The 26,739-nt window shown below is 33.5% G+C and overlaps 1 protein-coding gene and 1 long non-coding RNA gene across 2 annotated transcripts; one reads left to right on the top strand and one right to left on the bottom strand.

Annotated features, from left to right (window-relative positions):
- Positions 1-4,337: 4,337 nt before the first annotated feature.
- Positions 4,338-6,383, bottom strand: LOC132603107 (arogenate dehydrogenase 2, chloroplastic-like). The gene has a single exon (XM_060316000.1). It carries the CDS (start codon positions 5,838-5,840, stop codon positions 4,728-4,730), a length of 1,113 nt encoding a protein of 370 aa, XP_060171983.1. The 5' UTR covers positions 5,841-6,383; the 3' UTR covers positions 4,338-4,727.
- A 12,709-nt stretch (positions 6,384-19,092) lies between these two features.
- LOC132602125 (uncharacterized) lies at positions 19,093-20,692 on the top strand. The gene is made up of 2 exons (XR_009567609.1): positions 19,093-19,472; positions 20,409-20,692. It is a non-coding gene; the product is annotated as an uncharacterized LOC132602125 (long non-coding RNA).
- Positions 20,693-26,739: the final 6,047 nt, after the last annotated feature.

Raw genomic sequence — 26,739 nt, forward strand, 5'->3', positions numbered from 1 at the left:
TGTTGAACGTTTCTTGTTAAAGATGCATCGTTATTAACATCTTGTCAACGTTTGACCACAATCTCTATATTAAGGTTAAAAAGGAGAGAGTAATACGATCTGATTATGATAGCTAATGGACTAACAATATCCAGATATTAATAAAATTCAAGGCTTGACAAAGAAAATGAAAACAATCCAGTTCTGTTTATCCCTGTGGTTTTTCCCTTGGAAAAGACACAAAAAGTTAAAAATGAGTAAACAACAGTAATCAAGTGCTGTTGCTGAAACTCTCCCTTCTGCTAGAATAGGAGCTAGTTCAAGAACTCAAGAACAGTAATCAAGTGCCAGAAAGGTATATTCATACACAGATAAACAGTTACATCTTCTCCCCTTTTGAATGTTCTCCGGGTTCAGATCTTAGCCGCTTCATCACAAACCCTACTAGGAAAGAAGAGCTCAATAAACTTTAATACGATATCTATGAACTGGACTATTTTTATCCGGTGCAGTCAATATGGGGCATGAATTTATGGGCTCAATCCACAAAATGAAGTATATAGACAGCTAACGCAACATTAAAGAGGCAAAAACAAAAAGGCATCTGAGAAATCACTAATACAATTTTTTTTTTAACCCAGTTCTTATAATGTGGGTTATCAAGACCTCGAAAGCAAAGCAACACGCAATCGGATAGAAATTTTATTTACAGATGATTAACACAAAACCATGCATGTTAGTGGATTAAGGATGAAACTAATCACTAAGATCAGCAAATTTTATTATGTAGGTGTCACAGTCTGCACATCTGCTCTGTCACAAATACATGCAGCATCCAAGGTCAAGATAAGTTACCTGTCCTCACCCATGCATCTTGAAATCTAAAGACTGGTCAAAAGAAAAATGTCCACAAAATAGGCTTTAGAAAGAACTTGGCTGCCTAGCTTAATAGGTCAATACAGAAGTGATAGAAACCAAAATTCACCAATCTCGCTTCATGCTGAATGAGAAACTAGATCCCTTGAAATTAGTCTAGAGATTAACTTACTTCTTTTTTCCATAACGGCAGTGTCAAAACCAACTAGCACACACCTCGACTATTCCAATGGAAACCTCCCACTAGCACAAGTACTGTCTAACTCTGCCCACCACAGCTTAAGCAGCGGGAAATAAATCACAGTGTCTTTTGCCTTATAGGGATTTGAACTCTAGTCTCACATGGCTTTCATCCCCACTTCATTGACCTCTAGGTCACATAGCCTATTTTCTTATAAACTAGGCTATGTGGCCCCTGATCATGGAAGATTACTAGTGATGGAGAAGGTCTCTAAAATCTGAAATCAACAAAACTGTGGGATACCAGTCCCTAAATAAAACAGGTCTATATGATTACACATCCAGAATTCCTTCATCATCAGATGTCCTCTTGCAAGATAAAGCATCTTAAAACCCAAAATAGACAGAGTCAAAAGCAGAGTACTTCCAAGTATAAAAGAAACTCAATCTAAGACAAAATAAACAAACAGCAAAATAAATTGAACCACATAAGGCTGTGCATAAGCCATATTTACAATTCAAAAGGAACCAGACATTGTAGCCTTGTTCTACCTTACAAGGAGTCTATAATGTCAAGTAAAGGTTATGTATCATGTACAGAGCTTTCGTTAACCAATAACGAGACAACAAAATACAATTCATCTTAAGTTTCATCACCTTGTTCTTTACAAGTATGTGATTTAAGATGAGAAAAATAAAAGACGAACATGTATTTTGGGGTGAGTGTTCTGGTAGAGCTTCCAATCTGAAACATGTGCCAGTTCCAAGTCACATGCAATAGTTGCAACATTTCCTTACACTAATCACTACTATATACAACTTGACCAAATATTTGATTCCATCTCAAAAGCTACAGTAAAATCATGGAGAAATATCAATTAAATTAAAGAGACTATTGTGACTTTGACCAAATGTCTCATGGCTGATGTATACATAATAAATTAAGTAAAACCAAGATGAGAGCATTCATTAAGTAATGACATCTAGTTGGAAAAAACTACCATGTGCTGCTAATAAGCTGCAAATCTCTAGCCCGACGTTTTTGGAGTAGAAATAAAATGGCAAGTAAAAGAATACTCAAACCCAGTATCCTTTATGAATATATAAAATAGGCCTCAAACATTTGTCTAGTTAATTCCGAAGTCTAACATGACAGGCCCTTTTTCTCTACAGATAAAGCTCCCACTTGTGGGATTACACTGGGTATGTCGTTGTTGTTGTTGGTAAAAAATCATCAAGATTCATTAATGAAGGTTTCTAAAACGCAAGTTTCCCACATTGTATGGAACCCTTCAACATCTCAAACGTTGCAAAGACAGCTCCGCAAAATATTAACAGCACTTGAATTTGCCAAATGGCAAGTATGACAATCAAATGAGATATATATTAATAGTGATACTATCTAAAAAATTTAACCCTCTTTCACCAATACATCAGTAGCCAAAAATTGATAAAGGAGCATGTGCAGCCTGCATTCTCCCTTTCCTAATAGAGCTATTACTTATTTGAAAATTATTCAACATCAAAAGGATTATCAACAGGAGATGAGATTTTGACAATATTGTCACCTAAGTTGTGCGGACTCTTCGTTTTGATGCCGAACCGGTCTCGACACGAGACTGGGAGCCGGGGGGGGGGGGGGGGGGGGGGGGGGAGGGATACGGTCAACCAACTTTGGATACTTTGACCGGAGTCCATGGATAAATTTGGAGGGAAAATTGAGATTTTGATTTCTAAAATAAAAGATAAAACAGATTTAAGATATGGGAAATAGAATGCCCATCTTGGAGAATGAAAGATTGAATTCTACAATATACATGTAAGTATTCATAGAATATCTTTAGAGCTCTATTTCTTTTTTATATAATTTTGAATTTTGTTAGCTGAATCCCAGCATCCGTATCCATACCTGGATTCACACTCCCGAATCTTAAAATTTAGATTTTGCCAAATCCGATACTCGGATCCGTACCTGTATTGGAGACCCGCACCCAAGTCCAAGCAACTTAGATTGTCACAACCGTCAGCCAGGTTATGCAATTTACTCGGATGTGATGTTCTCAAATCTCGACTATCACACAAAGTATAACTAGATTCCTAGAGATAACTCTTAGAGAGGCTACTTAACTGTAAATCATGCAATAGATATCAGTATCATCTGCTAGATCATTGACAAGTATCATAAGGTTGCCTCTGAGAATTTGAAGACGACAAAGGTAATCTGGCAGCTTAAAAAGGAAATGGACTATATATGTGTAAGACAAAAAGATAGACAACTATTTCATATAATCACCTTCTGATCTATTTATTGATAAACCAACAAATGAAGCAACAAAACATCATCCAGCAACTACAACAAGCATACTATCTCAATGGCTTGCAGCCAATATGAATCAAAAATCTTTTAGTTTTCACATCATTTTTTCAGTTGAGAAAGAAAGGGAAACCCCTGGAACAAGAGTTGATCGAGTTGATCAGTTTTTCCACTCTGCTCTTATTAGGAAAGAAATGATAAATATATGAGATGCTTGCTGCAAAGAGTACCTTCGAAAATAAATAGTTTAGGAACAAATCAACAAACTTAGTTGAGAAAGATATCACATGGGGAATGCATAGAACGATTAAAATTGTGTGTTAAGTGTTAATGTTAGATGTGGTAAAGTTCCTACTTTAGATACCATATTTGAAAAATGCATGTGTATTGTATTTGACACATATAAATCAGTTGTTGCAATTGTATGCATCAAATTTTTTTATGATAGTGGTATCCCAGTCAGCTTACGTGCACCTAGACTAATTCAAGGCTTAGGCAGACAGGGAAAAAATAACCTAGTCCGCTGGAATTTGAACCAGAAACCTCATTTGTATGCATCAAATAATAAAGAAATTGATACATATTTTCTCTTCTCTTTTCTCCCCCAAAGACTAAATCATTTGACTAACAAAGATGAGGATGCAAAATGTGAATTCTCCTTTTCCCTTTCCACTTTATGATATATCAATGAGCTTGGACATTATAACAATGGTTTATCATTGTTAACTATTTCGTCCAACATGTTCTCGTGCCTTCATAAGGATGTTGAATTACCAAATAGTGCTTCAGACTAGCTCGTCTCCTTAAAGTTGACGAGTATATGCAGAAAACAACTCCATACGGAAACTCGTACGATATAAGAGAACATCTTGGTAATCAAGCATCATACATCAAGTATTCATGACTAACAGAAAAAAGTTCATGCTAAAACATAAGAAATTCATGTTCACAGACTATGTCTTAGAAATGTAACTCTCTTCAGAAGAAATAAGCAAACACATAACTCTTCTATTCAATCATAAATACATGAGATACAGAATATCCTATCCAGTAACAAACAAACAAATGTTAACTGCCTTGTCGACCCCTAAACTACATCAAAAGATACTCTCCTACCACAAATGTTCCTAAACAACAGCTGACATTACAGGCCAAAATATTTATGTTTTTTTTTTTTTTTGATGATTTTACAACTCAACACCTAATCCCAACTCCAAATGGAAAAAGAAGGTTGATTTAGTGCTTCTCCTTAGTCTTCACATTAAACAACACAATGAGCATGTCCTTGTAAGCATAGTTACATTGCTAACATTGAATTGTTACAAAGATGCTATTAATAAACATCCAAATGCAGACATACCAAAGATTCAGAATTCCCTCAATTGTTCTGCGATTTAACTGCGTCCGATGAAGGAGCTGGCAACGCATACCCATTCTTGGGCAATTTCGATAACACACGCCTTTGTCCTGCTTCCTCAACTTTCCCAAACAATTGCCTCCTCAAAACTTCATGTAAATGACCAAATAACTCTTTCTTCAAAGACTCAAAAGCTAAATCAAGTCTTTCCAACTGCTCCATAGCATTTTTATTGTACATAAACAATCCATAGTACAAGTCAAAACTATCACTAGAAGTATTCTCAACCAAATTCAACAAAGTCTCATACCCTTTAGTATTAATAGGAGTTGTTTCCAAATCCAATTTCTCCAGCACCCTACCCATTGTATGCGTTATAAACTGCGAACCGGCAGCATATCTATCATGTTCAGCACATGTCATTGGTACCATTCTACAACCTTCTTTCTCAAATATATCAAGAAACTTATCGACCCTCGCTTTTCTTGATTCACCTTCACCAATTCTAACTTTATCAAACACAAAACCTAAACCTTTCCAACTGTCTTTACCACTTTCAGGTCCAAACATAGGATGAGTACAAAGTACATCAAAATGGGTAGGTAAAACTTGTAAAAAAATGTTCTTTGGGAATTCTTTAACAGACAAAACATCAACAAACAATGTGTTTCTTCTTAACCTTTGAATTGGTAATGATCTAAGTACAGGTTCAGTTGATATAATTGAAGTACAAAGAACAATAACATCAGGATGTTGTTCACATAAATCATTTGGATCTTGGAAAAAAGAAACACCTAATGAATTTGCAATATGTGAATAATCAGTTCTTGAATGTGCAAAAACAATATGATTTTGACGCTTAAATGCTTTAGCTAAAAACTGACCAAAATTACCAAAACCAACTATGGCTATTTTGAGTTTGTTTGATTGAAATAATTGATTTGAAACTATTGCTTCATAATCAAATGGTTGTGCTGCATCAATGGCAGTAATGCTAAGTTTGCGGTTGTTGGTGAGTTGTGAGAAGTGGTGGCGTTTAGTGGGGTAGGTGGGGTGAGGGTGGGTGGGGTGAGACCAAAGGGTGGTGGGGGTGGGTGGTGTTGGCTTAGATAGATGCGGGGTGAAAGACAACATGGTATCGTTTGTAATACAATGTTGTCTAATACACACAAGGATTCTTGATTGTTTTGATTCTTGGTTTTTGGGTTCTTGGTTTTTGGTTTTTGGGTTGTTGATTCTTGGTTGTTGAAATGTGAAATGGGGTTTAGAAGATTTTTTGAGGGAAGGGGAGAATTGGGGTGTAATGGGAGAAGGGAAAAAGGTAAGGGATTTATATGGGGAGGGGAAATGGGGGAAGGTGAAGAAGAAATGATGAAATGGACAAGTTGACACAGAGATTGAAAGGTTGAAAACTTGGAAATATATGAAAACGTGGCGAGGTGGACTACTTTTTTGTTTGGGTTGGAGTGGGGGGTTTGAGGGGACTACCTTTTCTTGGTTCTTGAGTCTTGGTTTCTTGGTTCTTGATTCTTGGTTTTTTGGTTCTTGAATCTTGATTTTTGGTTCTTGGTTTTTGGGTCGTTGATTCTTGGTTGTTGAAATGTGAAATGGGGTTTAGAAGATTTTTGAGGGAAGGGGAGAATTGCGGTGTAATGGGAGAAGGGGAAAAGGTGAGGGATTGATATGGTTGGGGAAATGGGGGAAGGTGAAGAAGAAATGGACAAGTTGAGAAAGAGATTGGAAGGTTGAAAACTTGGAAATATTGAAAACGTAGTGTGGTGGACTACTTTTTTGTTTGGGTTGGGGTCGCGGGGGGGTTAGGGTGGGAGTAGGTGGTTCAAGAATAAATTAAGACTGCTGAATTCTTTTTTTATTTTTTTGTATATGAGTATTGTATTAAAGCTCGATTAAGTTTGACTTGTCTAGTACAATTTTCCTCTCTTGCGTGATTTGAGTGCTATTGCATTGGTGTGGGTTTACATTGTGTGTGCTCTACTATATAGTGCTTGGTTTACCTTGAGTACCCCCGAAGGTAGGGTTGCGGATGCCGTTGTCAAAAGTTCATCTGATGATTGCATTAAAGCTAGATTAAATTTGAATTCGCGTTAAAAGGGTGACTGAGTTTGTTGAGCAGGTGATCTTTCAAATGGAATTTTTCAAATTCAAAACTCCTATATACATTTTTGATCAAGCTCATCGCACTGGACTTACTTAGTGTGATTTACTTCTCCTATATGATACGCGTGCTATTACACGGATCATTTTTTTTCAGATAAAATAAACTTTAAATTTTTCACAATAAGAGGACTTATAATCATACAAATACAGCTATTATAAATCACATATTTTAAATTTAACAATTGATCAAACACTGTCACGTAAATTAACATCGGAGTACATATGAAGTTTGAATGAAGAAAAGAGATCCAAAATGGAGGCCTGTGGTCTATAGGTCGACGTGTCGGCTCTAGGACTCAAGTTTGGTGAAAAAAAGAAAGCATACGACTAGTTCTACAGTGACATCATTTTAGGTTATAAAGGTGTCCGGTGAGATTCGTTTTTTGTGTTCTATTAAAATTATTGTTTTTGGACCAGTTTGCCTATAAGTATTGTTTCAGAAATTTAAAATACTAACATTAAAAAAATATTTAAATAAGACTATTATTCATACTTTAGTGGATATAGTTGTAGGTATTTGGTGATTGGAGGTAGAGAGTAGCTGTTGAATTAATTGAAGTGTACGTATGTGAATACCGCAATTATTATTCAAAAAAAAAGAGTAATCGTATATTTGCTCCCTTAGTTATTGATAAATTGTTATTTTAATCCCTATGATATTTGATTAAGCAAATTATACCCTTAATAATTGAATTGTGCATTGTTTTTCCTTAAGTTGTGAATATTTAGAGAGTTATTATTTTCATTCTATCACTTAATTACTCATGTAATGTGTTAATTTGCATTATTACTTCATATTTTAACGATATTATAGTTCTATAAATGATCACATATAACATATTTTTTATATAGAAGGATACAAAACACACATTTTAACTAACTAAAGGTTAAATATGTTGACCCATATATCACAGCACTAAAAAGTAGAACTTACCAATAACATAGGGATCAAAAGTGCTATTATTCCAAAACAAAAAAGTACCAGTAAATATGGAATTTGAACTTTGAAAAATAAGGTTTAGGAGTTTTTAAAATTGTTACTCGTAAAACTTCAACTGCATTCATGTTCAAATATAATTTCAATTTGCAAAAACTTTTTGAGTTATTCTTTTTCTTTTCAAATATTAACCATTCATGTGCAAACACCTACGCGCTCATTAAACAATTGTCAATAGGGATCAGTTTAATGAATGCAAGAAATCTTTTTATTATATATATATATATATATATATATATATATATAGTTGATTATTCATATCTTTCGAGTGTCCTATTTTACGTTGACACTCTCAGTTTGTCGCAACTCTCTTTGTTTATTATTCAAGCTCGGAACTAAGCAAAGCTAACACTGACATAATGTTTATGTGTTGGTAAATGAGTAATTGAAAAGTCACAATTTCTTAATTGTTTTGTTTTGTTAATGCACAAATTTTAACCTGCGACTCAGTAACACTTAGCTATGCAAGTGTTATGACATATTTGCATGAATGTGAGCAGATGAGTGCTTTCACTTTTTTTAGGAATATTACACAAAAGAAAAGTTTTTTCTCCTCTAGTGTTAGGAAGAATACAAAAGTAAATATCTCAAGAAAATAAATATATCACGAAAACTTTCTTATAATTTGAATAGATCGATGCAACGTTTATAAAAAATTGCCTTCCTTTTTTTTGTGAATACTATAGGCATGGATCGGTAATCTATATGAGTGATCCAAATTTAAACTCCTTTGTTGATAGTGATGGTAAATGATGGTAGCCTATGCAGTACTTTTTGGGCTGTAAAATGTAATATATTCTTTCTTTTTCTCTGTTTTTCTGATGGCTTTTTTTTTTCTGTTGAGATTAAATATACACTGTTGTTAAATTAACTTTTTTCTGTTTCTCACTCTGTGTTCGGCACTCTTTTTTTTTTTTTTTTTTTGAAAAAAAAATTATTATATAGGGGGTAGGGGAAGGGGAAATGGGGGAGCGGATTACAACGTGCGAATTCGAATACTCACCATTAAGGTAAAAGTTCAGCACTCGCATTAGAGCCCGACTAAATTTGAATTCGAACTAAAAAATCTCACATTGAGGGGCAAAGTGCACCCTAACACTACTAAAAAAAGGGGGAAAATCGAAGGACTGTGTCGGCTTTTTCAATGAAACCGACGGGAAACCGACCCTTTACGGTCCGTCGGTTTACATAGCCTCGCTTTTTGAAAACCGACGGATTGCGTCGGTTACGAGTCCGTCGGTTACGTGGTCCGTCGGGTTTTATACAATAATTTTAAAAAATAAAAAAAACCGACGGACAAAGTCGGCTTTTTTAATTTCTGATTTATTATGTTATATAAAAACAATATATATTTTATTTATTTAATTTTTTTTATTTTAAATACAAAACCGACACAGTGCGTCAGTTTTTTCATAAAATTTCAGAATTATTTTCCAGAAAACCGACGGACTGAGTCAGTTTTCCGTCGGTTTTCTGGAAAATTTCCAAAATTAATTTCCAGAAAACCGACGGACTGCGTCGGTTTTTCGTCGGTTTTCTGGAAAATTTCCTGCATTCAATTCCTGCATTTTCTGCAGCCACACCTGCACAGAAATCAGTACCAAAAGCAGCTCAAAACTAGCAGTAAAATGCTCCAAATCAATTCTAAAAGAGCTACAACACATAAAATCACCCTAAGTAATAATAAAACACATCAAACACTATCTAAACACATCAAATACGATCTAAATAGACCTTCAAAGTTCATATTTAAATGTCCAACTAAAAGTACCATTAACTAGTTTTAACACAATCTCTTTGCTTCATAGTAACTCTTAGGTATGTCGAATTCCGGACTAACTAGTTCCCCTACAAGCTTAATCATTGAGTCCATAGCAGCTTCAGCAACAGTCCAGTCTGATTTGGTGTTAATCATTCTAACTGCAACAGACAACTTAAAATGCTGACTTCCTACCTAAAGTGGACGACTAGCCCCTTCTAATTCTTGATAGAAGCGCATTGCTTCTTCATTAGGAGGTTCCTCAAAATTTTGCCCAGGTTCAAACCCAGACTGTACGCCAAAAACATCATTAACCATATCATTAACTCTATCATACTGGACATGACTATATTCCTGCGAGGCTGCGACACACTACTTTCACCGACAACCAATTCTAAAAATTGAAAAGTAAAATAAAATCTACATGTTAGTATTGAGGTTATAGAAATACTATAACTTAACAATTTTAACTTTGAAAAGCACAATCTCAACCAATTCTAACTTTGAATTCTCAATAACAATTCTAACTTTAATAACTTATGGATTCTAACTTTAATTCTAAAAATTGAAAAGTAAATCTAGTCAAATAAAGTCTACATTTTAGTTTTGAGGTTATAGAAATATTATAACTTAATAATTCTAACATAACTTAATAATTATAACTTTGAAAAGCACAATTCCAACCAATTATAAAAATTAAAAAGTAAATCTAGAGAAATAAAATCTACATTTTAGTATTGAGGTTATATAAATACTATAACTTAACAATTCTAACTTTGAAAAGCACAATCTCAACCAATTCTAATTTGGAATGATCAATAACAATTCTAATAACTTATGGAATTCTAACAAAAAGCACAATCCAACAACAACAAAAAAAAAAACTAGTCAAATAATTAAAGTATACATTTTTGCACATATTCAACATCAATAATATTACAAAGAATGATAACTAAGCTAACACAAATACACTGACAAAGAACATGAAATATAGCACAATCTCAAGCCAAAAAAAAAAATGACAACTAAACTAGTCAAATAAAGTTTACATTTTTTTCACAAATTCAACATTAATAACATTGCAAATGATGTTTAACAAAGCTAAATAGATTAGCATTAGGCCTAAAATCTACAAATAAAACTAAAATTGAAAGAATTTTAAAAGCCCTAATTTAAGAGAAACTAACCTCAATTAATTAACCTCAAAACGGGTCTGGGGTTGGTGGGGACGGGCTGCGTAGGCGGGGGCGCTGGGCGGCGGGGCTGGGCGGAGGGGAGGGGGGCGGCGGGTAGCTAGGGTTTGAGGGGAATGGGAGTTTAATTGGGAAGAGGAGAAGAAATGGGTATGAAAACCCATCTGGAATGTTTTTAAAGAAAAACCGACGGATAAAACCGACCCTGTCCGCCGGTTTTTCCCGCACGTTTGACCAGATTTGACTCAAAAATTAAAAAAAAAAAAAAAAAGGAAACCGACCCTGTCCGTCGGTTTCCTAAAAAAAAATTGAATTGCATATTATCTAAAATATTTTTAAAAATAAAACCGACGTCGTCCGTCGGTTTTATATTATTATTATTATTTTTTTTTTTTAATAAAACCGACGTGGGACATCAGTTTTTTTTGTGGATATATAATTTCAAAATTTTGCGGAAAAAACCGACGTTGTCCGTCGGTTTTTTAATTAAAAAAATAAATAAAAATTAGAAATACACAAAACCGACACACTGAGTCGGTTTTTCAAAGCGACGCAGTCCGTCGATTTTTTGTCCGTCGAATTTTGCCAGTTTTTTAGTAGTGTAACAAAGGTGTCTTCCTATCCAACGAAACTCGAAATCGAGACCCCTGATTAAGGATGGAGGAGTACTTGTCACTCCACTGCAACTTTTGTCGGTGATAGTTACTAGGCCTCATTTGTTTGCACTTATTGGATGTCTGAATCTGAATGGTTCAGATCTTAAGCCATTAAATGCATTTGTATGCATTAAGATCTAAGCACTTATTAGTCTGAATAAGTCTTAATCATTAACATCTTAAATTAAGTCATAATATCATTAAGAGGTATTTTTGTATGGAACTTTTTTATCACCATCTCCAACCCCAACGCCAATCCTCCACGTCAACCCCACCCCCACCCCTACCCACTCTCCACTCCAACCCCACCCCACCACCCACCCACCCTTCACTCCAACCCCCCACTCCCTACCACGCTAAACCCGCCACCAACCTCAATCCCACACCACCCACCCCCACTCCCCACCATTAACCCCATCCCCACCAACCCCACTCCCCACCAACCCTGCCCCCACTACCTCCCACCCCTCACCCCAACCACTTACCACCCACTCACCCGTCCACCCCCCTACCACCCACCACGACTACAAAACATCTCCACCTTTACTAGTGAACATAAATGTTTCCTTTTTTTTTTTTATCAAATAATATATTTTTTATTAAATTTGTATTTATTTTCTACTATTTAGTTACTTTTTAATTTGACTTGTATATTTATTATGTTTAGATAAATACATTATGCACATTCAGATATTGAAAAAACAAACAGTCTTAATCATTCAGATGTGCATTCAGATTCTAATGAAAACAAATAAAGCCACCTCTAGACCATTCATAAGACAATGCACGAAATGCAAGTTTGGAAATCGCAGTCTACCAACTCCCAAATTCCTTTGTTGATAGTGATGGTGTAAATGATGGTAGCCTATGAAGCAATTTTTGGGCTGTTAAAATGTAGTATATTCTTTCTTTTTCTCTATTTTTCTCATGACTTCCCTTTTTTGACGTTTAGATTAAATGTATACGGTTGTTAAATTAACATTTTTTATTTCTTATTCTGTGTTTGACACTCGCATTAGGGCCTGATTAAATTTGGATTCGAACCGGAAAGTCTCACATTAAGGGGCAAAGTGCTCCCTAACAAAGGTGTCTTCCTATCAACGAATAAACTCAAATTCGAGACCTCTGATTAAGGAAAGTACAACTCTTGTAGGTGATTGTTACTAACTCTAGACCCATTCATAAGACAATGCACGAAATGCACGTTTGGAAATCGCAATCCACCAACTCCCAAATTAATTAGAGATAAGAAACAAAAGAAAGTTTAATGGAAGGGTCCTATCACCAACTTTCTTCGATGGTCAAAACATTAGCATCAGTAATCCCTCCGTTTCAAAAAAGAGCTACATTATTTAACTTTGACTTTCTATGTTAATTTTTACGACAAGTTTTTAAAGTCATGAAATTATTATGAAATATTTAAGACTATAAGTATCAAAAGTCTTATAGCATGCAACATATATAAATATTTTGACATATAAAAAGTTAAGATTACAAGTTTCAATTTTATTTTATTTTTAAAATTTCATTTCTAATCAAACTATTTCATATAAATTGAGAAAAAACGAGTATTACATATTATGCTTTGCTTAAATTAATCAAATGGATTTTCTTATGGGAGACGTACTGGTAAAGTGTAAGAAGTGTAAGATTAATTTATTCAATTTGTAACTGATCGTAAGAAATCATTTCCTCAAAAGCATTTGACAATCTTGGAAGTACAAAAAAAAAATGGTACAGAAGGAAGTATTAAATTAGCCTTTATATAACACACAAGCTGCCTTAGATTTTAGGTATGTTTCTTAACCATACAAGATTCCTCGAGGAAAAAAAAAAAAAAACAAGTGGCACATATGTAATCTCTAGTTTCACATGCTTCTCTTAATTAAGTAGCTTCGAAGTATTTTTTTTAATCTTCCAAAACTTACTTATCAAGCTATTTAAGGGAAAAAAACATTTTGACTAGATAGAAAAAGAAAAAATTCCTCCATGGAATCCAATTTAATTTATATATATACACATAAAACAAATTGACTTTTTATATACGATGTAATTTTCCAGCATAGGAGTTTATCCTTAGCTTCTGCACTTGAAGCTCTGTCCCTCTAGTCCGTATTCATTATATGAACAATATTTATAAAAAAATATTGAGCATAGAATTATATGCAAAAACGATGGTGCATGTATCTATATTCAATATATTTGGTCAGTAATCAGCTAATCGACATTGTTATGCCAAGTTTTGTTTATATTACAATTTGCCTTTGGCTTATATCCCAAATTCAAAGTATCTGAGAATCAAGTTGCAAATAGTTTATGTTTTTGATTTCTAGTTTGCTTCCTAAATCTTCCATGACTTCTTCATAAACTTCATTAAAAACATGTCAATTTTTCATTGTAAACTATTGACTTCTCTTCTCCACCTTTACTTTAGTTGCTTCCTGCGAGTTTATTGTATTTCGTTTAATATAAAATCTAGAGATTCTACACTAATCATATCATTTATCCAACAAACACACACGGCATAATAAAGAATATACTGTTTTGTTCTTTGATTTTTAAAGAGGTCTATATAATTTCTTAAACTATATTAGATCTCTCCAAGTCTTCAAATATTGTATATTTATAACGCACAATAGGAATTTGGTCACTTGAACCCCACCTTCAAGTGGGAGGTGTAGATGTTTCAACTCATTCATCATAAACATATTTTTTCAGCTGTACGATTTTTTAATTAATTTATTTAAGGTGCCGTTTGACCATAAAAATTATTCACTTTTTTCTGGATTTTTTTTTCCACTTTTTTCACTTTTGGGCGTTTGACCATAAATATTCCGAATACAACTTGAAGTTGTATTTCAGAATACAACTTGAAGTTGTATTTCAGAATACCAAAAACTCAAAAAACTTAAGGGCCCGTTTGGCCATAAATATCAAAAACTTTTTCACTTTTTTGGAATTTTTGAAGTTGGAGTTGGAGTTGCGTTCGGCCATAGTTTTTGAAATTGTAGTTTTTGGTGAAATGTAGTGTAAAAAAGTGAAAAAAGTTGAATTTTTTTGAAAAACAACTTTTTCTTGTTTTTACAACTCCGGAAAAGAGTGAATAATTTTTATGGCCAAACGCTAAAAGTAAAAAAAAGTGAAAAAAATTTCCGGGAAAAAGTGAATAATTTTTATGGCCAAACGCCCACTTATTTTTCAATTTTTTTTTACTTTGTTCACCTTTTTACAATTACATTTCACCAAAAACTACAATTTCAAAAACTATGGCTAAACACAACTCCGACTCCAACTCCAACTTCAACTTCAAAAATTCCCAAAAAAGTAAATTTGTTTTTAATATCTATGGCCAAACGCCTACTTAGTTTCATACACATATATTATAGGCCAAATAATAGAGAGTCCCTTAAAGTTGGCTTAAATTTCCATTTTAGCACCTCAATTAGGACTTGTCATCATTGAACACTCTAATTTCATTTAAAGTGTACCAATTGACTAGCCACTAAAAATAACATGGTGCGTGCACTTCAAACACGGTGATGTGGCAAAATTAACTAATGACAAAACGCCAGCTGGATTTTGGGTTAATTGACCAAATAGAATTGAGTCGGGAAAAAAGAAAAAACCTCCCACCCCTTCCATTCTAAACAAATAATGACGAGATTTAATATTTCTTTATGGTTAGATTTGAGTATTAATGTTCACATCTGGGTTTTCTTTATGCCTTCTAATTAGCGATTAGAATATTAATGCTCGAACATGGTTTCATCTATGAACGTTTTTCAGAAAAAGCAAAAATGGAAGAAATGAGTTGTAACTTTTTCAGTGTTCGATTGCTAATATCCAACTGGACCAAGGACTTACAGACCCATAGAAATTCTGCCATGTAAAATAATAAGAATGAGGAGAAGGTGCTAGCCGGAAAGATTAATAAAGTCGCCGGTGCATTTAAAGGAGGTCTTATGAGTTATGACAGTACACGGCAAGAAAGAAAAGAGACCTCTCACGTGCTGAAAAAGTGTGCAAAACACATATTATGCCGCGTCAGCCAAAAGTGTTTAAATGAAGTTACAGTGTTCAATAGGAACAAGTCCTAGTTAAGGTCTTAAATGAAAATTTGAGACAAGTTTAAGGGCCCTCCATGTATTTGGCCTTATATTATATAGTAGCCTACTACATGACTAAAAGGTTATGGTACATAGAGTACTCAAAACCGAATTGGCCTTAGACTTTAAATTGAAATAGGCTACTCAAAGTAAGGCAGGAAATTATCACTATAAAAAAAATTAAAATTAGTTACGAACTTCATCGTTTATTTGTCGCTATGTTGCTCGTAGTTATTAATTTTTTTTTATAATATGTTGTTAATTCATCCCTAAAAAGAATTAGCAACAATTTTATTTTATTTTTGAAATTTGTCTGTCCTTTATTGCTATCGTTTTTAGTAATCGAACTAAAGTATTTACATCTGAAACTATTTTGGCATTTTGTTATTGAAAAGTTGTAGTTTTCCCAGAATAAGAAATGACTCTGTTCCCCTGATCTTCAATATTGATAAGGTGTTTAATCGAGATTTTAGAGGAAAAAATAAATGTCTTTGAGTAGTAGCAGAAGTTGTTGTGAGAAGCTGAAAAAATAGTTTTTTCCAGGAAGCACTTTTGAAATTATGGTCAAGTACCAATTGTTGTTGTAAAAATTGACCAAAACGCCTTTTAAAATGATTAGCTAAACAAATTGCTATTCTCCAGAATTACTTTTTTGAAAATACTTTTAACAAAAGCATCTTTCAAATAAGTAGTTTTTGAAAGTCTGGCCAAACAAGCTTAAGAGTAAGACAACTGAACTTTTTCTTTTTTGTTTTTACATAGTTAATAAAGAAGTACGGAATGTATATATAGTTGCACATAATTTAACTTATACTATACACTAATAGTGAGAAAAGCTATCATATATTTTCATATCATCTTTATACCTGTAGCAGGTAACTTATCTTATTTTTAATCCTGCAAATTACACTTTTTATGAAGAGTTCTAGCTTTTGGATTGGTTCTTGTTTATACATCGTTATTCTATTCTATCTAACTCCTAACTTACGTAGGAGCTGGGTCTACGTCAGGAGAATTAATAATGTGTTGGGAGAAAGTAGTACAAGAAGCTGTGAATACACTTCTTGATAATGGAATTCGGGGACAAACAATGAGCGACGGTCATAATGAAGTTTACAAGTCATTTTCTGATGTAATTGAAGACAAAGAGGGAAGATTTCTTATGCACCGCGTATTTATACTAACCATTTTAACTTATCATGGTGAATTGATTTAATAAAAAAAATACGTATTAATTAACTATGATTAAGTGATAAAAAGTGTATGCACAAACACATCTCATTTATTAATTAGTTTGACAAAAACACCTCATATGAGAAAAAGTTAACCTAATAAATATCTTTTGATTGATCTGATCATATAAAACTTTCTTTATAATGTCGATTACATAAGTTAAACGCAATCCAAAAATAGCGATCTAAAAGGTCATTGAGTTGGAATGGAGACAACTAATCTATTAGTTGAAATTTAGTGAACCCTCAAGGACTCAAAACACCTTTGCCAATATTTCCAGTTTTCCTACTTGAGAAAACTTTTTCCAAACTTCAATTAATACCTTACGGCTCTTCTTAGTACACGTGTTAGTATATACCAATTATATATATGTATACCTATCTTATCTTTGGTGGGTTGATCACGTTTTGACTTATATTAAGTATGACATGAAAAATCAGATTATGTAATCAACCCCACAAAAATACAAAGTTGAAAAAAAGATAGAGTTGAAAAGTCAAGAATGGTTGGAGATTGATGTTAAATTTCTTTACCAAACTTGATCTTTATAAGACGCAATGTAGGCATGACATCATGATCAGTTGGGAGAGAAAAATATTAGAAAAAAATAACAATATCTTCAAACTTATGTGTAAATTAAGAAGGATGTTAGAATAGTTTTAAGTTCCATGCATATTGGAGAAATTTAGTAGAAAATAACGAGAACATAAACTAAAGGATAGAAAAGATAGAGATTTAGTAGAGAATCAATTAAGAAAATTGAAGAAAATGCTTGAATCAAGCAAAAACACCGTATCAATTTAAAATTTAATTGACCAAACTTATATGAACAACCCTTGAGGGAAAGTAATCCTCTTAAAATTTCACCTTTAGAAGTTTAAACACAAATAAAGGATTTCATATCCTCACAGAGGAGTTCATACTCAATAACATAAACAATTTAGTAGAAATAAACCTACACTTAGCTATTGAGAAAAGGCCATAAATAGTCCCTTATCTATGGGAGTAGGTCTAAAATGGTCCCTTAACTATATACTTACCGATTTTAGTCCTTTAACTATCCAAAAACTTATCAAATTTGGTCTCCATCTATTTTTTTATACAAACAGCGTACAAACTCATAAACCTTCGTGAGATTAATTGTTAAACCATTCCTCAGACCTATATTTCTCTCTCCCTGCTTCTTTTTCCTCAAGTTCATTCTTTAACCTCAATTTTTTTCCTCAAGTTCTCTCTCGCGTTTCGTAACCGACGGACTGCGTCGGTTAAAACTGACCCAGTCAGTCGTTTTGCTAAAAAAAAAAAAAAAAACTAACGGTCTCACGACGGTTTTGTTTTTTTTGAAAATTAAAGAATGAAATGTAGGAACTTGGAGTCAAACCCGGGTATGTTCCTTGGCATTAAAGGGCTTCACCACTAGACCACTATTATTTTTTGTTCATATACTTACATTGATTTAATTTATATTATTTTTTCGCTCTAAAAACCGACGGACTCCGACTCCGTCGGATTTTATAAAAAAAATAATAAAAAAAAATCGACGGACTCCATCGGTTTATTTTAGAAAATAATATAACAAATAATTATATTTTTTTGGGCATTTTTGTGCAAAAAATAATCGACTCAGTCCGTCGATTTTCTTAAAAAAAAGATTTAAAAAAATTATTGAAAAAACCGACAGAATCTGTCGATCTTTCCGTCGGTTTTTTCCATCGGTTTTTTTCCGTCGGTTTTTACCAATTTTTTAGTAGTGTTTGAAAAGAATTGTTACAGAAATTTTGTGCCTGAATTTGTCTTTTCGAATTTTAGAGACTCGAGAGGGACACCAGTGTCAGGATGCTCTTTTTTTTTTTTTTTTAACAAGAGGAACTTGAGGAAAAAGAAGCAGGGAGAGAGAAATATAGGTCTCAGGAATGGTTTAATAATTAATCTCAAGAAGGTTTATGAGTTTGTACGCTGTTTGTATAAAAAAATAAATGGAGACCAAATTTGATAAATTTTTGGATAGTTAAAGGACTAAAACCGGTAAGTATATAGTTAAAAGAGTATTTTAGACCTACTCCTATAGATAAGAGACTATTTATGGCCTTTTCTCCTTAGCTATTTATAGTAACTATTAAGGGCTATTACATAAATGGCCTCAATTGACTAAACTACCCTGGTTTAAATTTGCATATTATTATTAACTTGACACATTGAAATCTGATCACTTAATACTTAATAAGAGTAAAAATCTGAAAAAATATAATTAATTCCTTCTTGATTATGTAAGTGGACACTTACTTTTGAACCAAAATAAAAATTGAATAATTAACCCAATTAACAGTCCATTATAGCAATAAACTTAAAATAACCCTGTTCTTTTTTACTTACAAGTAATAGCCTGTCAGGTCTCTTTCATTTAATTTATCATCCCAAAACTAACACCCCTTTTTGGCTCCCTTTTCACCTCTCCAACAGCTCCATGGCAGCCAACAAACAAGTAAAAACTAACACCATTTCACCTCTCTCTCTCTCTCTATTCATGGTATAATGGCGGTTGTATGGTGTTTTGTAAGCCCATCTCATAGGAAAATGAGACTTTCAAATCTTGAATCGAAATAAAAAAGCTTTCAGTACTGTGATTGAGGTGTAATGGCTGTTGGTATGTAATGGTAGATGTTTATAACAATTGTATATGTATTGTATAACCGTGTTATGCATGTTGTTATACACCTTGTATAGTACTGTATAAAGGCTAGGACTTTAAATGGCGATTTAGAAGAGTTCATAGATGTATACATTGTTATACAGTGTATAACATCTATATAAACACTGTATAACAGTGTATAAATACCTTTATACCTTGTATAAACAGTGTATAAATATCTTTATACACTGTTTATATAGTGTGTATATAATTATACACTTAAATGGCGATATGAATGTAATGGGTTCTAAAGGACAGTGATGTATTTTCTTTTTCTTTTGGTGAATTTCAAACGGAAAAATGAAGATAAGATGTGGAAAGAAAGATGTGAGAAGTGAAAGATTTATTCTTCTTTTTTAATTTTATAAAAACAAGGAGGGAGAAAATAATGAAAAGCAGGTATGGTTTTAGGGTCAGAGGAAATGGAGGTAAATTTTGTGAAGACATGGGTTTCTTTGTCCACCTAAATTGAAGATATGGTTAAGCGGTAGTGAAGAACAATATAGCGGTGCTTATTTGATTTCTTGTGATTCGGGTAAGTTGATTATCTATTATGCCTTGATTGTGGTTTGGATAGCCTTTTTCGACTTGGGATGATTGACGGCTTAAGGACTTGGGTGCTTATTTGATTTCTTGATAGACCAATGACTTAGTTGCTTATTTGGTTACCTGATGTGCTTATGGATTACGAATTTCACATAGGCTTAAACTGAGATTATTATGGCTTGATGTATTCATATTATTATTGTGAACTAATAGCGGTTAAGTGTGGAAGTAGCAATTGTAGGCCAGCCCTCGTCTCCGTTTTTGTTAGGGTTGGTCGACGATGTTGTTGAGTACACATTATTCCCCGTACTCACGCTACACTTGTTGCACTCTTTTCGTGTGCAGATTTCATTTTCGGAACGAGTGGATCTCGAGACGCTGCCGACCACTGTGATGGTCATCTGGACGATTTAGGATGAGCCATCAGTTGATCCACGACACCAGATCTTCTTCAATTATCTTTATTGATGTGTACTTTTCGGATGTATGCCTAGACCTATACTTCATTTAGTAGTTCTTGTACTAGTGACACCAGATTCGGAGATGGTTGTACCTCTATTATTCTGTTTTATGAAAATAAGGACAACTAGTATTTGAAATAATTTGAATGATTTCTTTTTCTGCTTTAATTCCTTTATTAAATTGTTCTAGCGGATTGTGGATGGCTTACTAACTCGGTGGGAGTTAATGTCTTCACGACTTATGAAATTGGATCGTGACACATAAGGATAGCTTCTTCCACAAGTTCTAGGGTAAACAGAACTTGGAAACAAGACATTCATTAGTATTAATGATTAATTGATCGTCATATTTATCAACCAATAACATCCGGCAGCCTTGCACCAACATCCATGTCAATACAGATAATTATATTTTAATAGACATGTCTTTTCATTAAAAGTCAAGAGTTTTCTAATGACACCATTTTATGAAAGAACGTGACTCTTGTGAACAAGTATATAACCAATTATCAATTTGGTATACTAGTTAATGTCAACGACCATTATATCAAATATCCATTAAAAATTTTGTGGGTTTGGCGTAATAAAAGAATGCCATTAGTTTTCATATCTTTTGTTATTCCAAATTAAACACTAAGTCTAATATTGACTTCACCATAAGCCAGAAAGCCCCCACATTACCTGTTCTTGGGCAACTCAAAATTGAAAGGCATATGAAGAATTTCTCTTCATAACATCAAATCAAATACATTAATACCTAAGTCATCAGACAATAAAAAGAATATTCCCTCAAGCATTTTGACGTTAGAATCTTATTAGCCAAAACTTCATGCTAAGCAATCATTCTTAACTAGGGTCAATATTTTTGCATAAAGCCTCACAAAACACCAAACTTCTATTTCCATCAAGCCACTTTAGTTATCCTGCAATGATACGACACAAAGTACAACACTAACCGATTTTCTTATTTGTAAACGTGGCTTGTGATTTTAGCAATTCCTTTGAAGTGTCTTTATCCCGTGATTGATTTCATTTGCTAGATGATATGCAAGAATAACGTGACTGAGTTCTCCAATATCAAATGTTCAAAACAACATCTTGACAAATTAGTTACTAAAGGCAGCATGCCATCATTTTTTATGGTTCTGCCAATTAGGATTCAACATTTCTATTTTATCAATTGGCTTCAAGAAAATTCTTGTATTACCGACTACCCAGATAAAAGTAAGGCAGAAACTTGTTAAAGTAAAAATTTTTGCTAAAAAGTCCATTGAATATTTTCCATTCTTCATGGTCAAAATACCCTTCACACCAAACACATTCGGTACGGGTAAAAAATATTACCCACTATCAATATACTTAATAGAGATGGAAAATAAATTAGCCTTAACATAAGTATGGAAGAAAATGCATATTGTTCATTTCACTTTTAATTGGCGCTGCAATTTTGTCAGACAAATTCAACTTTTGTCAATCACTTATCACTCTCTTTAAATGTGATAAAAATATTCTGTCAATAGATACATTCGCAATAACCCAAAGGTAGTGACTTTCTAGGAATCAAAGAAGATGTTTTTTTTTTTTCCCATCTTAACGAATAGTTCTGGATTGATTTCAAAAATTTAGCATACACCCAAAAACAAAAATAATTTGTTTTACAAAGTTTTTTCACAGAAATTCATTTTGACCCAAAATGATATATATACATATTATTTTTCTGATCTCAAGAAAAAATTTCAAGTATTAATGTAAGTCTAATACATGTCTTACTACATTGAAAATAATATTTCACATATTTCATGCATGATGCCATATTATATAGCAACTAATTAATTTTATGGCACGCAAATAGAATATACTTTGAGATTATCAACCAATAGACGTCTACCCTAACTTTTATAATAATTGAAATCATAAAGGGTAGTAACATTAAAACACCAGAGTAAAGAAAGTAGAACCCAAATTTTGATGCTTTCTTCATGTCAATCGTTTCTGATCTTCTTATTTGTAAACGTGGCTTGTGATTTTAACAATTCCTTTGAAGTGTCATTATCTCGTGATTGATTTCATTTGCTAGATGATATGCAAGAATAACGTGACTGAGTTCTCCAATACAAATGTTCAAAACAACATCTTGACAAATTAGTTACTAAAGGCAGCATGCCATCATTTTTTATGGTTCTGCCGATTAGGATTCAACATTTCTATTTTATCAATTGGCTTCAAGAAAACTCTTGTATTACCGATTACCCAGATAAAAGTAAGGTAGAAACTTGTTAAAGTAAAAAATTTTGCTAAAAAGTCCATTGAATATTTTCCATTCTTCATGGTCAAAATACCCTTCACACCAAACACATTCGGTACGGGTAAAAAATATTACCCACTATCAATATACTTAATAGAGATGGAAAATAAATTAGCCTTAACATAAGTATGGAAGAAAATGCATATTGTTCATTTCACTGTTAATTGGCGCTGCAATTTTGTCAGACAAATTCAACTTCCGTCAATCACTTATCACTCTCTTTAAATGTGATGAAATATTCTGTCAATAGATACATTCGCAATAACCCAAAGGTAGTGACTTTCTAGGAATCAAAGAAGATGCTTTTTTTTTTTCCATCTTAACGAATAGTTCTGGATTGATTTCAAAAATTTAGCATACACCCAAAAACAAAAATAATTTGTTTTACAAAGGTTTTTCACAGAAATTCATTTTGACCTAAAATGATATATATACATATTATTTTTCTGATCTCAAGAAAAAATTTCAAGTATTAATGTAAGTCTAATACATGTCTTACTACATTGAAAATAATATTTCACATATTTCATGCATGCTACCATATTATATAGCAACTAATTAATTTTATGGCACGCAAATAGAATATACTTTGAGATTATCAATCAATAGAAGTCTACCCTAACTTTTATAATAACTGAAATCATAAAGGGTAAACACCAGAGTAAAGAAAGTAGAACCCGAATTTTGATGCTTTCTTCGTGTCAATCGTTTCTGATCTTCTGAAGAGGCACAACCCTTTCATTTTGCATCCTTTCACATATAATTGTGAAAAATTATGTGTTCAATCATTTTTTCCCTTTCCTGGAAAGAAATATCCTTTCCAACGTACGAAGCCATGAATTTCCATGTGATTCAAAGTCTTCTCATTTGTAACACTGAGTTATACGTGAAAGCATCCGTTCCCATTTTTTTTCCTACAACTAATAATGGCTTTGATAATTCCTTCTAAAGAACCAATTCAATCTTTGTGCGATTTGCAGATTTCTTGCCAAAATCACTAAATACATGTTGTCCACACGAATGGAACCACTAAAGCAAATCAGCAATCCTTCATACACACATTTCGCTAATTTTCCAAGGAAAAAGAATGTCCCAGAATAATTATGAATGGAATAATTTTGATCTCATATCTATTTGGACCAAATCATTACTCCTCTTAAGATGTCTCCATTGCAGTGAAACCTTGTATCTCTTCCATTCCAATTTTTGCTTTATTCGCGCCATCCTCAAAACCATGAAAGTAATAGCAAGACCGTAATTGGTTGATTCGCCAATTCTTTTTACACAGACTTCGAGCAACGATCCATTTGGATTAATCATTTAACGAATCTTTAGAGTAAAACCAACGGCAATTTACTCAATGAAATATTATTTTCAAGATACAAATGATTCAAGCAGATTCTTAAAAAGGATACAGCAAATGTGATACTAGATCACATGAATCTCAATAATAATTTTGTTTCTTTTCTTTCTGATCAATCAGCTCGTCGCTTTACTAAAACCGGTGATTTACTAAAATCAATATCTTTCCAGTAATTTACGAAAACCAGTTTCTATTTTTGAAAACCAAAAACGTAAAGACAGAAGTTAGATGAAACAAAAAAATTTCCGAGCCCACCAGTTTCTTGTGTGTCCTTAAGAAATCTAATCCCCTCACAGTTGCCAAGGCTAGTGGATTAATTCCTCCCGGAATAGAACGGAAATCTATTCTGCGATAGCGGCAATGCAAATTGCAGAACTTCAGTGAACTCAAATTACGGCAGCAAATCACACGACTCTGTTACATTTTGGTTTGGAAAAACAATGCAGAGAAGAGGGAAAATTTTAGAATTTTAGGCAAACCTCTGAATTTATAAGAAGTGAAAGGGTGACGAAGAGGTGCAATCCTCAAGGTACCTCTTCCATTTCCCATTCGCACCTTTTAAAAACCCAACAATATAACAGTGTATAAATACCTTTATATATTATATAAACAGTGTATAAATATCTTTATACGCTGTTTATATAGTGAGTATATAATTATACACTTAAATGACGATATGAATGTAATGGGTGCTAAAGGATGGTGATGTATTTTCTTTTTCTTTTGGTGAATTTCAAACAGAAAAATGAAGATAAGATCCGGAAAGAAAGATGTGAGAAGTGAAAGATTAATTCTTCTTTTTTTAATTTTATAAAAACAAGGAGGGAGAAAATGATGAAAAGCTGGTATGGTGTTAAGGTCAAAGGAACTGGAGGTAAATTTTGTGAAGACATGGATTACTTTGTCCACCTAAATTGAAGATGTGGTTAAGTGGTAGTAAAGAACAATATAGCGGCGCTTTTTATCGGTCTAGAAAAGTGTAAGGTTATTAGAATGAGAGTTTATGGCTAAGCTGAGAAAGAAACACTAACCCTCTCTTTGGATGGTTGTTTCCCATGGTTCATTAATGTACAGTATGATATGGTACAGTATGGTGTTGTATTGTATTGTACTGTATTAATGAACACAATGTTTGGATAGACTGTATCGTTTGTTGTGGTTTAATAATATTTGTATTGTTTGGTTTAACTGTATGGTACTGTATAATAACTTATAAGTTTACAAAATACCCTTAACTCTTAATTAGAAATTAGACAATATATATTAATAAAATTCAGATAAAAAATAAAATAGGAACTTTAAAAAATAAGTAGGTAGTGAGCGGGAGTGGTGAAGGGGTGGGTGGTTGTGGGATGAGGGCAGGGGTAGTGGGTGGTAGGGTGGGGGTGAGTGGTTGTGGGGGTGCGGTTGGGTGGTGGTGAGGGGTAGTAGGTGGTGGAGGGGTGGGTGATGTGAGGTGGGTGGTTGTGGGATGAGGATGGGGATAGTGGGTGGTAGGGTGGGGTGAGTGGTTGTGGGGTGGAGTGGTGTGAGGTGGGTGGTTGTGGGATAAGGGTGGGGGTGGGTGGTAGGGTGGGGTGGGGGTGAGTGGTAGGGTGGGGGTGGGAGTGGGGTGGATGGTGGAGAGTGGAGCAAGGGTGGGTGGGGGTGAGTGGTAGGGTGGGGGTGGGGTGAGGTGGATGGTGGAGGGCGGGGTATAATGGAAAAATGAAATACATAACCACGGAAAAATCACCAAATTCGTGGTTACAAAAATTGGGACTTTTCATAGTTATATAACCATGGGATGAATCACGAGTTTACAACACCATACCACATAATTTTAAAAACAATGTAAACAAACATGATTTCATACAAAACCATAAATTAATAAACTACTGGAAACCATCATCCAAACAGGGGGTAATGGGCGGTTAATTGTGTTTTTTCCCCCATAAAATTACTAATATGTGGACAGAACCGGAGGGAGTAATATATGGGCTGGTTTCTATTTTTGTTCCAAAAAAGAATAGTAGGATTCGAGTTACTAGTCTATACATCTATTTTCACTGTGGAATTGATTCAATTTCTATTTATGTTCTAATCTCAAAAAATTGAAACAGAAGATTCACAAATCTTCACAGCAAAAAATATTTAAAAATGCTTGATTAGTTTTCAGCGACCGAGTTTCACGTCCACAAATCCAGAATTTAAAAATAAGCCATATCAACTGGACGGAGTGGACTGCCGCTATTTGATAAGGTGATTTCTATTTCTTTAACGTTTGCAGAAAAGATATTCTGATATTGATTAAAATACATTAAAATGGAGAACATGAATTATATATTAAATATTAACCAGAATCACTCTTATCATATATCAGAATCTAAACTCTGTACCTTTTTTCTTTGTTAATAAGAAGTTTTACCCCTTGCTTTACATAAATAGCGTTGAATACATTTATAGTGAATAGAGATGAATTGATTCAAGAAATAGAGTTCTCTTTATATTAAAATATTTTATTGATTCAACGCGATATCATTCTTTTGAAGCATGTTCGGCCAAGCA

The sequence above is a fragment of the Lycium barbarum genome, chromosome 7, assembly GCF_019175385.1.
Source record: "Lycium barbarum isolate Lr01 chromosome 7, ASM1917538v2, whole genome shotgun sequence".
Taxonomy (NCBI): domain Eukaryota; kingdom Viridiplantae; phylum Streptophyta; class Magnoliopsida; order Solanales; family Solanaceae; genus Lycium; species Lycium barbarum.